Consider the following 12,494-nt stretch of genomic DNA (forward strand, 5'->3'; position numbering starts at 1 on the left):
TGAGTGTTGAAAGCTTTATTTCAGCACCTTTGCTCTTCTGCTACAGACTTTGACTTTTTAATGATCATTGAATCAAAGACAAAATTGGAGGAAGCTTTTCTCCAACTCATTCTTTTTGGTTTTGTTTATACAACATGCAGTCTGACTTTAACTCTGGCGTAACAGATGTGAAAACAAATAATGAAAAAAAATCCACAACAACCACAAACAGTAATGAGTCTTTGGCTGACCGTTTTACCTCTTTTCATATCCTGAAAAATATATAAATATCACATAAATATGACATTAAATAAATGTATCCAATCCCATATGTACACATTTACACCTACATTCTTCTTTCTCCATGTATCAGTGGTTTTTTCTACGTAGAGTTTACACACTGATCATCACATTATTGATTAAGTGCTCCAGGTCCAAAACACCAAAATATTAATACATACTGAACTCATTTGAGTATCATTTGAAACATGCTCTCTCTCCCTGTAAGCTACAGATACATGTACTGGAATGTAACGAGATGCTTCATCACATGTACACTCAGTATGCAGTTCATGGGACTAATGTAACTCTATATATGGCTTTAGACACGCGTGCCCTCACTCCCAGCGTCCGCGGTTTTTAGGGGGACACCGTGGTTGTGTCTCAGCCCACTTCCTCACTCAGCTGCTGGGGAGAGTGTCGACCCAACGTCCTTAAAACGCGACAGCAACTCACTGGTTCAGTTCTCTGTGTCTGATGAGTCCGAGACGTCAGCAAGTCGCGCCTGCCTCTTGCGAACGTTCCAGTGCAAACACTGAGCCAGGCTCTCAAACCAGTCGTACACCAGGTCATGGCAACAGATGGAGGGAACCGGGTAACAAGACGTGGTGATCTTGATGCTGTTGGGAGAAAAAAAATCAGGAAGCTAAATTACTAAAATAATTTTGACTATTTATAGTAAGCCGAAAAATCCATTATTTTTAGGGTCCTGCCTGTTAAAACTTTAGTTATAGTGTAATTTTAAGACATTGGGAATACTTAAGGAACAGGAGTAAAAGCCTTTCTGTTTGTATTTAATATTCTCTGAAATCAAGAGAAGTAAATTATAATTCAGGAGGGTAAAGTTAAAATACAGAAGTGTTTAATTTCAGAGTTCAACTGGAATAATAGCCTGAGTGATGAGTTGAAAGTCTGTAACCCTCTGTTGTGTTTAAAAAAAATTAAAATATAAAATGATTAAGGTTTACGACAGAAAATCACTCAAATGTATTCCACTTTCTGAAATGTTAAGTTTTTTCCTTATAATGTCAGACCAACACAACCTACTCATATTAAAAAATAAATCTGTGCAATGAAACGGCAGTTGATAATGACGGTAAACTTTACCAGTCTCCATATTGGATCTCCTGTCTCTTTCTGCCATCAAACGACACCCAGGCCGTGTTCCTGGCTTCTGGGGACAAAGTGATCTGTTTTGGGGGACAAAGTTCCAGAAGTAATAACAACAGCTTAGGGCCACACTCAAAGCAAAACGTAATGTTACAAGTCTTGCAGGTATTTTGGTTAGAAACAAAAATATTGGACAAATCAAAAATTTGCACTACATGAAAAGTTAAGGGATCAGCAAAGTTATTAGAATTCATCTTGAGGAGTGAAATCAGGAAAATCGGCACCATAATTAGTTCTAATCTAATACTTCTCGAGACATTTCACGCAAAACCATATCTAAAGGTGTCACTCCATGAAACATCAGGAGAGTTAATAGTATTCATCTTCTGGGAATCCATCCAATAGTTGTGGATGTATTTATTTTAGCGAGGCTCAAATCAAACATTGACTAGATCAAATATTGACAGGGACTGATGGGAACTTCTTTTCACAACTTCAAAATAAAAGCTAAGAAAAATAAGAGCATAAAGAGGAACTTGGATCTGAAACCAGGTCTTTATGAAGATATGGTTGTCCAGGGTACATTAACAACCTTGGCAACCAAAAATAATGATATATACTGTATGTGCCGTGTACTCAAAGCTAAGTAAATGACTGGCGTAACTTGATGCAGGCAGTTTTATAAAAGGGCACGCAGGGTCAATGAATGGTTCAAATTGATGTGAATAGTTTGTTGATGTCATAAAACACCATAAGAGGGTACAACCTTTAGGCAAAAAAAAACATTTTACTCCTTCCATTGTCTTGTGATTCCTTAGCCTATGACACTATGGGTAAATGAAATGCGTCGTCACCATGAGCTCCACCCCAGCAGGGACGACTATGGGCCTGAAGGAGAGCGAGTGTGGGCAGATGGGGGTGACCATGATGGCGGGGACGTTGGGGTGGATCATGGAGGCTCCTGCTGCGGCGGCATAGGCTGTGCTGCCAGTTGGGGTGGACACAATCACACCTGGAGAACAGACAGAGGCAGTTTGTTTACTATATTTACCTTATCTGCTTCAACTGAAGATAATTCTCCTCGTTTATGATGATTGATTTGATTGAGTTTGAGAGTGTGAGTTATGAATGCTCTTACCGTCTCCCTGCACTGAGGTGATGAGTCGCCCATCCAGATACAAGTCCACATTGGACAGATAGGAGGAGGGGCCTCGGTCCACCACCACCTCATTCAACACCTGCACACACAAACACACACAACAGTGAAAATCAGGAGACTCTCACAAAGCACGTAAGCCCACCACAGCTGTATCAAAATATTGATAAAGTACATGTCCATGTTGATTTTGGGGAAATCCTTTGATTTTGCTAAAACAAAGCCCCTAAATACACCCAGACTCATGACCACTGATCCATTTACATTGATCATGTTACTGTAGTGCCATCTAATAGGTCGATGCCATGAATGTTTTGATGTGCTTTTGTGCATATACTTACGTACATGTGCAATAAATGAGAATTTGGCCATCAATGACATGAAAATTTAACAAATATTAAATAAAAAAACAAATACATTTCTCTTTTTCAAAGTCAATCAAACTTGTTTTCGGCCAATAAAAAAAATAAGGAATGCTGCAAAGATGTAATGTTGCAAGACATCTATTCATGTAGAATGAGGACTTGTCTAATCTTGAGCCAATGAACTAATCTAAAGAAGATACAGTAGGTTTGGATTTTCATCACTTGAAGTGCTTTATAAATGTCCACACGGGGGCTCTATCCACAACAAAAACCCATCAGTTAGTAATGGAAAACCTGCACCAAAATTTATTTCATACATGTTTAGTAGCTTCTGACACAGCCAGCTGAAAAACAAGCAAACAACTCAAAACTAAACCTCCCTGGCAAAGATGATCTAGGCAAAACAACTGCACTGCCTCTCCTGTGTAATGTTGAAACCTCTTTGAAGCCGCCGTGGTGCGTCTTTAGGATGTATTTCCTTTTTACAGACCAACATATATTATGAAATAAAATCAACCAGCAGACGCAGGATGGCAGTTTCCCACAATCCCACATTACATCAGGAAACAGGGAAGGGAACTGTTGTACACTTTCCGACATTCACATAAAAAGAATCCAGTGCTGATGTCTGGCAGATGTACTGACGTCAGCCGAGTGCGGAGCAAACATCCTGCTGGATACAGCAGACGTGATGTAATGAGAGGTCAGACACAAGAACAATCCATCACTGTCCCTTTTTAACCATGAGATAGAAGAAACAAATGGGACGAGGCTGCACTGAAAATGACAAATTCTAGCAGAAGAGTGTGTGTGTGTGTGTGTGTGTGTGTGTGTGTGTGTGTGTGAGTGTGTGTGTGTGTGTGTGTGTGTGTGTGTACAGCAGCGAGGCATGTTGTTTAGTTACACAGTGTCTCAGACCAAGCGCGTCACTAGCTCATTAAATATCCATTTCGGTGTGGACGCTGCTGTTTACGCCATGGTCTCCATGGCAACTGGCCCTGAAGAACTTCACAACATCCGACTTTATCTCCCTCCTCTACGCCCGGGAGCTTTTATTATGACTGTCGCCGTGGCAACCCGGTTTGGTCACTGACCTGTGCTCGTGTATGAAACGCACACACAGACAGGGAGGAAAAAGAAAACAACAGGACACAGACACACACACAGACTATGCCTCCATCGTTTATGTACTTAGCCTTATTATGGGTTGATTACGAGGATGAATTGAAACCCCAAGAGCACCTTTTTAACTAAATGTTTCCAAGAACTAAGGAACCAGAGGGAACTTAAATCAAGAAACGAAAGAATTTGAGATGCACCTTCGTTGGTGCTTGTGTTAGATCTAGCAAACTTCGCAGCATCTCGATCCCTAGTGGACAATCTGCTGGGTGATTTAAGGTTATTTATCTTATATTTAACCCATTGATGACGGCTGCTGCGCGATGCCACATTGGCTCTCCTGCCTGATGCTGCGTCGCGCAGCATTATTACTTTATCTAATTTTCATGGCATTCCCAGCATAGAATGCACTGTCATTGGTTCAAATACACATGAGGTGGGTTTTGTTGATTTTTTGAAGACCACGTGACCACCCAAAAGTTGTGTGGTTTGCCGAAAATCATGTCAATCAAAAAAATAAAAAAATAAAACAAAATAATAAAAAAAATACGCCAGCTATGTCGGCGACAGAACGGCGTTTGGTGCGCAGAATCAAGGTCTACTATAGACTACTGACGAAAATCACACAACACATTGCATCTATTTATTAACAATATTTCATAATTTTCTAATTCATCTAATTTTGACGATTTTTTGAAATATTTGTTGGTTTGTAAGCGCTAAGGGAGCATGTTTAAATAAAACCTGTGAACCTTAACTTTTAAATGTATTTTATTTCATGTTTCCATGTGCTACACAGGCTTAGATATTAAGGTTTTGGTAGACTTGACAATTCGTACTATTTTTTCAGAAAACCCTCAGGCATTAAGGACATGCATCCTAGATTGCCATAGTCATCAATGGGTTAAGTATGGTGAAACAATCAACAAAGTTTTTCTATAAACTTTATCTGAAATGTCCGACTCTCACCCAGTTCTTTCTAAATGCGGTTCTGGGACCCTAAAGAAAGAGGAAGGTGCATGCTCATGCAGTGACCACCAGAAGGTTAAGTCAATGAGACCCTCATGATCCCCTTTTGTAACAGATCCAACATCGAGTGTATCTACTCTCTATTGTAACATTTTCTGCAATCTGTTGCTATAGAAATCTCAGCATTGAGGCTAAAGCTGCTCTCTCTTAAATAGTAAAGGTCAACTGGGAGGTGGTTGGGAGTTTTAAGTACCCTCTCTGGGCTTTCTGTATTTTATTGTCTTGTAACCTTTTGTATCAATTTGTATTTCATATTGTTGCAAAACCAACTGCCCTCCAGGGACAAATACAGTTGAAAGAATAAAGTTGACGTCCCTGTCATGGAAAGGGGCTGTAATATGCATGATGCCTTTAGCTCAAGAGCCACTTGGGTCCTATCAACTATAACTAATTACTGTAATATGTCAACAGCCCAGAAGCTTATTGATGTACTCATTGAGCTCAATTGTATCTAGTATTTTATGTTGTCTCTTTTCTTTTATAACCCTATGCATGTGAATTTATATATTACCATGTGTTTCTTGTTTACCTTTTTCTCAATGTCTTTCTGTCATACCTAAGGCACTTTGAAAGGCCTGGTTGTTGAGCATTGCCTTCCCTCCCCTCTGCCTCTTTGTCCTCACCTGTAGTTGCAGTGAGACCTTGCCGGCCTCGCTGTTGGTGTGTCCATGTGTGAGGACTCCATTGTGTTCTTGCTCTTGTTGTTGTGTTGTTGTTGTGGTCTCTCGGTCGTGCTCCTGCGGCCCTTCTCTCTGGAGCATGTCCTTCACCACCTTCACCTTCAGCCGGCTGCGCAGAGTGATGGCTGCATTGCCTGAAAACACAGTCACATCACAGACAAACATCCATATACACATAACCAACACACACATATATTTTTTTATTAACCCATTGATGACGGCGGCTGCTGCGCGATGCCACATTGGCTCTCCTGCCTGATGCTGCGTCGCGCAGCATTATTACTTTATCTAATTTTCATGGCATTCCCAGCATATAATGCACTGTCATTGGTTCAAATACACATGAGGTGGGTTTTGTTGATTTTTTGAAGACCACGTGACCACCCAAAAGTTGTGTGGTTTGCCGAAAATCATGTCAATCAAAAAAATAAAAAATAAAAAAATAAAACAAAATAATAAAAAAAATACGCCAGCTATGTCGGCGACAGAACAGTTAGTGGCGTTTGGTGCGCAGAATCAAGGTCTACTATAGACTACTGACGAAAATCACACAACACATTGCATCTATTTATTAAGAATATTTAATATTTTTCTAATTCATCTAATTTTGACGATTTTTAGAAATATTTGTTGGTTTGTAAGCGCTAAGGGAGCATGTTTAAATAAAACCTGTGAACCTTAACTTTTAAATGTATTTTATTTCATGTTTCTATGTGCTACACAGGCTTAGATATTAAGGTTTTGGTAGACTTGACAATTCGTACTACAGTATTTTTTCAGAAAACCCTCAGGCATTAAGGACATGCATCCTAGATTGCCATAGTCATCAATGGGTTAAATAGAAAACTCCACTGACTCTACCTTCAAACACTTTGGCCACTTCGGTCTTGTAGGACTCAAATTTGAACGGCGTAAGGAAACCCAGGGAGCCGAGGTGAAAGGCCATAACAGGAGGAACGCTGCCCTGAACATAACAAAAACAAGAGCAGACTTAAGAATGCTATGACGCAGTCATGACTCAAACACTTCTGTTTACTGAGCTACATATAGTAACCATTACTGAAATAATCTGTATATATATATATATATATATATATATATATATATATATATATATATATATATATATATATATATATAATATTAAAATATTTGAATTTGTATACCTTTTTTTCTCAAATATTTATATATTATAAGTATACGTATATTTATTTATTGGTATTTTTCTTTGATCATGCCTCACAAGATAGGAAAAAACATTAGTTTCACAGAATTTTGTATAGCAAGAAAATTTGTCATTTCAAAGTACCAACTTCAGCTGCTAGAGCCTGCGGTGATGGACTGATAAGAAAGTAAAGTGTGTGAAAGTAAGAGGAGAGATTACCTGGAAGAGAGAGGAGGCGTAGAGCAAAGTCCCATCTCCACCCAGACAGATGATCAGGTCTATGCATTCAGAGATGTCATCGTAACCTGCAGGCGGAACAAAATGGTCAATTTGACTTTGTTATGTAAACTAACACACAGAAAAGATTTTTGAGAAAAATCTGACATTTGTAAAGGGCCTTTACTTGATCTGTAAAATAAATGTAGTGCAATAAAAAGTGAAATATTTCTCTATTTCTAAATGTAGACTGCATTACAGTGTCTTTCTTGTCTCACCCTCTCTGAAGGTGCAGAGCTGGTTGCGGATGGAGCCAAACGCCTCATCCTTTGACAGTGTAGCGTCGTCTGCCACCCTGCGCTCAACGTACACCATCATCTGCTTCTCCTGATGCACAGAGACAAGCCTCAGCAACCACAGACAAAACACACACAAACACACACACACACACACTCGCTCCAGTTGACAGTATGCCAAACATGACGGCATATGCCAAATATGACGGTGTTTGTATGGAATGCCAATACATGACGTCCCTCCCACACCATCTTTGACCGTCTTGTTTCACAAAGTCCAGCTTATTTTGGAAACATGTGGTCCAAAGGTGTCGTAACCAGACTTTAACTTTTATCCACATGTCTGCTTCATTTCCTGTTTTCTTCTTTTTAACTGATTCAGAGGAAAGTCTGTTCTTTGACTAATTTTTCTACAGAATTTCTCAGTAGATTTAGTTTGTAAGCAGTCAAGGACCAAACTGATTTGATATCATAGACATTGACAATCTAATCTCTGAATTCAAACATGTAGTACATATTATTTCTGAAATATAACTGAGAAAGAAAATTCAGATCTGTACTGCAAACAGAAAAATTATTGTCAGCTCTGCAGCCAGCAATTTTTTTTTTTTTTTAAGATATTTTTCTGGCATTTTTATGCTTTATTGACAGTGTAGAGACAGAGTTGAAATGGGGCAGAATGGGGAGTGACATGCAGAGAACGACCGCGGGCTGGAATCGAACCCGTGTCCACTGCTGGCCGAGGCCCATGGGGGGAAGCCCTACCAACTGAGCTAAGGGCGCCCCCTGCTCTGCAGCAACTTTAACCCATTGATGCCGGCTGCTGCGCGACACAACACTGTATCACCTGCCGGCTGCTGCGCATTGTTGCTTTATCTAATTTTCATGGCGCGCGGAGCATAGAATGCACGGTCATAGGTTCAAATACACATGAGGTGGGTTTTGTGGATTTTTTAAGACCACGTGACCACCCAAATGTTGTGTGGTTTGCCGAAAATCACGTCAATAAAAAAATGAATAAAATAAAAATAAATAAATAATAAATACATTTGCCGGCTGTGTCTGCGATAGTGTATTACAGAAGAGCTAGTGGCGTTCGGAGCGCAGAATCTAGGTCTACTATAGGCTACTGAAGAAAATCACACAACACATTTCATCTATATATTAACAATATTTATGAATTTAGGCTATATTTTGCTGCTCCAACTCAAATTGAGCCCAGCCAGGTGGTAGTTAACTTTCAGTTTCGTTTTCATCTCCATCTTATACAGCTGTTTGGACCAGCTGATCGGCTCCAGACAGCGGGAGTCAGTCTGCGTTCCAGTTGTACTGGGAAGACGGATTTATGGTGCCAGTGATAACTGAACTAAATTATAAAGCCATCTCTTCCTCCCTCTATCTGTCTATCTTTTTCTCTCCACTGCACACTCAGTCACTACCATCCATGGTTAAAGGAAGCAGGATTATAACCTCATTTAGCACATTATTTTTAATTATTTTATATTATTTATTCTTTTTTCCCTCCCCCATCAAATTTTGATGATTTTTAGAAACATTTGTTGGTTTGTAAGCGCTAAGGGAGCATGTTTAAATAAAACTTGTGAACCTTAACTTTTAAATGTATTTTATTTCATGTTTCTATGTGCTACACAGGCTTAGATATTAAGGTTTTGTTAGACGTTGACAATTCGTAGTATTTTTTTCAGAAAACCCTCAGGCATTAAGGACATGCATCCTAGATTGCCATAGTCATCAATGAGTTAAACAATGCACAGCTGTTTATACTTCAAAAACATACTTTTCCTGTTTATTTTGTTAATTTATGATTCTTGACTTTTGCAGTGCTTGTTTTTGAACTATTTTATTTTCACAATGTTTATTGCGACTGTTATGTATATAGCGACAGAGATTCCTTTTAGATGAAAAAAAACAAGATTCTGAGTCTGAAACAATATTAGATAACAATTATTAAAAGTGTATTAATTTTTTACAGTACACTAAATGTTGCACTAGATGTCTGATAAAAGTTAAGTATCTTTTTTTCCCATCAACACAAGCTTCCTTGTGGCTTTTGTCTTTTGTTTGATGTGCAGAAAACGGGTTTTGTTGAACTGTGTGGAGTCTTGTAGATATAACAAACTTGAGGTCATTTATTTATTTTACACCCTTACTATATGAACACATCTTTGTAATTAATGTACTATCAATGTGTGCAAGAACCAAAATCAATTGCACCTCAAGACACCTGAAAGAATCAAAATGGGTTTTCTGTATTTCTGCATACTCAGTCTAAAACATTCATGTTAAAAAGTGTATATGATTCCTGTGTCCCTACCTCCACTAGAAACCTGCAGAGCTCCTTGAAAGGCTCGACGAGGCTTTCATCTCGGATTTTCCTGATGATGAGCACGTTGACGGGAGGCTTGTTCCAGGTGAGTCGCTGGCTGGCTGGGTCCTGGATGTGCCTGCACACACACACACACACACAATATAGTAAACAAACAAACAAACATACTAAACATTATGTAAACTACCTTTAAAAAGATTCAACTGTTGCATAATTACAATCTCCCTGCAACTTTCATTCAGTTTGTCGTCACCCTGACACCAGGTCTTACATGGAATAAACTAAAGATAAATATACACTGTGCCAGCAGCTGCAGTCATTCATTAACGTCTGACGGAGTGAAGTCCAAACTCCAAACATCAGAATGTAAAAAACCTCTCTTCCTCCTCTTTACCGGTTGTCTCTCTCCTCCTTTGTATGGCGGTTGACCGGCATGATTTCGTATGTGTCTCTATGGGTTTTCAGATCAAGTCCGGCGAAAACACCGGCGACAATAAGCATCCGTGGTCTGTTCTGTTAGCACTTCCCCATTTCATGTCACATCCAATCACGGCAATCTCACATTATCTTATCTCTCTCACACAGTTACACAAGCCTCTACGTGTCAACGTCCCCGACAAAACAGATCGTACCATCTGCATGCAAAGTTTGAACTCATTCGTGGCGCGGCGACCTTCATGCTTACATGACTGAAGTCGGGTTGGGAAGTATACAGGCCTTGGGTCCGAAGTGAGTGTCAGGGCACGGTCCATGTAGAAAGTGGGCTCTCCTGTGTGAAGATGAAAAAACAAGTCAAGTCTCCTCATGTCCCCGGGGCAACAGTGGCACGACGTGACCAGCTGGCAGCCTGCAGTGCAAACCTCTTAGGGGAGCTTTCCGCTGTGTCGCTCGCCGAACCAGAGGGCGAGGAGTGCTCCCGTTGGCCCGGCAACCTGCGCCGCCCCAGCAGCTGTTCCTGACCGCCACCAGCCCCAGGCTGCTCAGATCTAGTACCCTTCCCACGTCGCCGTGGTGACTTGGACGAGTGCTCCCTGTGTTTGGAGGAGCGGGCTGACTCCAGGCCAGAGGGGCGCGCCATGCCTCTGGTCGGGGCCGGGGACGGAGAGGGGTCAGACTTATCCATTCTCCTGCAGGGGGGGCTACACAGACGAAAGCACCGGTTGAAAAGATATTTATGGAAATAATTTAAACCATCAATACCAGCATTATGATGATCAATTAATCGTTTGAAGTCATTTTATGAAGCTAAAATGCCAAAAAGATATCTTGCAACAGCGTCGAAAAAATAAGGATTTGCCACTTTCCAATGTTTTCTACCATTGTAAACAGTATATTTTGAGGGTTTCGATCAGCTGACCAGACAAAATAAGCCTTTTGAAGACATCACCTTGGGCGTTTCAGATGATACATTTTTGAATTACAGGAAACAATCAGCAGGAGCAGGTTAACTGACAATGAATATAACCAACATACTTATGAATATAAAATGCTTGACTATTTAAATATTATGTTATTCATGAAGTAAGATTGAGCCAGTGTCGTGTAAGTAGCTTATTTAGTATGAGCCACAAATGAGTCTTACAGTGATTAACTTGTAAATGATAATATATTTTTTTTTAAGATCACTACTTTTGTCTTTCAGTTTTTTAGCTGTCAGTTAGCAATTTATATAAGACTTTTAGCTCAGGGTGAATGTTGAACCTAGAAAAATGTATTTAAAAAAATCACTAATGTAAGTAGTTTCAGTGCTACAGTTATCAGTCAAAAAGTTTAGTTTAAAAAACAAATCTGAACAAAAAATAAATGCTTCTAGAAATAAGACAAAAAAAAACTCAACAAAAGATAAACAAGAAACAAGCAGGACCAAAAAGGTATAGGCTGAAGCTTATTACACCTACCCTTTTAACATTCATTATTAAGGCAGCTCACTTTAAATGTTTACAGATCCATGAAAAACATGATCCAGTGAAAAATATGGTTAAAATAAATCAACCAACAACAACCAGCATTATTGATACTGTACCTGTGGATGCCAATTTGATACAAAGTAGGCCTACATGAAAATATTTACATATTACGGTATGTCCAGTGTTTGTAGCCTATTATGTTAATATTTTCAAATAATATTTTAGGATAATACGTACACTTATTATTTTCCTGTTATATTATGTTTTAATTTTTTATTTGTAAGGCTGTATTGTATTGTAACACTTTACATGCTTTTTTCTATTTCTATATTTCTATTCTAAAATTGGAGCAACGACAAAGGTCCGAAATTACAACCGGAAATGAATGAAGTATTCATATTCTGATTAACACTTATTTGTTCACAGCATAAATAAAAGTAAAATAAATACTAGGTTCTTCCCTGTGTTGTTTGACCTTGGCTCTTACTTTAAAATGAGATAAACGTGTATGTGAACACGTGCCTCGGAGATTAAAGGTTAACTTATTAAAAGAAAAAAAAATGTAAAAACTGTCAGTTGGAGTAACAAAAAAAAACGTTGTTCTGTTGACAGTAAGCTAGCCTTAAGCTACCTAGCTAACCAGCTAACCGGTGCTAACTTCCGAACCAAACGAAGCCTTACTTTGTCAGAAAGAAGCAAACATGCTCTTTGCTGGTATAACTTCTCTCGAGGCTGATTTATGCCTGAAACGGGACAGCGCCGTCTGTCAAAACTGTAAATGCTGAAGTATTACGAAGTAAATGCGCCACCGAGGAAGATGAAGGAGCAAGGAAGTGATGTATCGAA

General features: G+C 39.3%; 1 protein-coding gene across 3 annotated transcripts in view; it reads right to left on the reverse strand.

Moving 5' to 3' along the window:
* The window catches only part of nadkb (NAD kinase b), a 19,322-nt gene continuing 6,828 nt past the window's right edge, over nt 1-12,494 (reverse strand). For 2 of the 3 annotated variants that reach the window (XM_080034831.1, XM_080034833.1), the window contains 11 exons: nt 10,602-10,880; nt 10,427-10,510; nt 9,730-9,859; nt 7,377-7,485; nt 7,102-7,187; nt 6,579-6,681; nt 5,661-5,851; nt 2,507-2,606; nt 2,223-2,380; nt 1,366-1,448; nt 1-878 (listed from right to left, as the gene is read on the reverse strand). In XM_080034831.1, coding sequence (XP_079890957.1) covers nt 719-878; nt 1,366-1,448; nt 2,223-2,380; nt 2,507-2,606; nt 5,661-5,851; nt 6,579-6,681; nt 7,102-7,187; nt 7,377-7,485; nt 9,730-9,859; nt 10,427-10,510; nt 10,602-10,880 — 1,483 coding nt within the window. In that variant the 3' untranslated portion in view covers nt 1-718. Of the gene's footprint in view, nt 879-1,365; nt 1,449-2,222; nt 2,381-2,506; nt 2,607-5,660; nt 5,852-6,578; nt 6,682-7,101; nt 7,188-7,376; nt 7,486-9,729; nt 9,860-10,426; nt 10,511-10,601; nt 10,881-12,329; nt 12,490-12,494 lie in introns of those variants that run through there. The other variant, XM_080034832.1, reaches the window with a different exon arrangement.

The sequence above is a fragment of the Ammodytes marinus genome, assembly GCF_949987685.1.
Source record: "Ammodytes marinus genome assembly, chromosome: 9".
Classification (NCBI taxonomy): domain Eukaryota; kingdom Metazoa; phylum Chordata; class Actinopteri; order Uranoscopiformes; family Ammodytidae; genus Ammodytes; species Ammodytes marinus.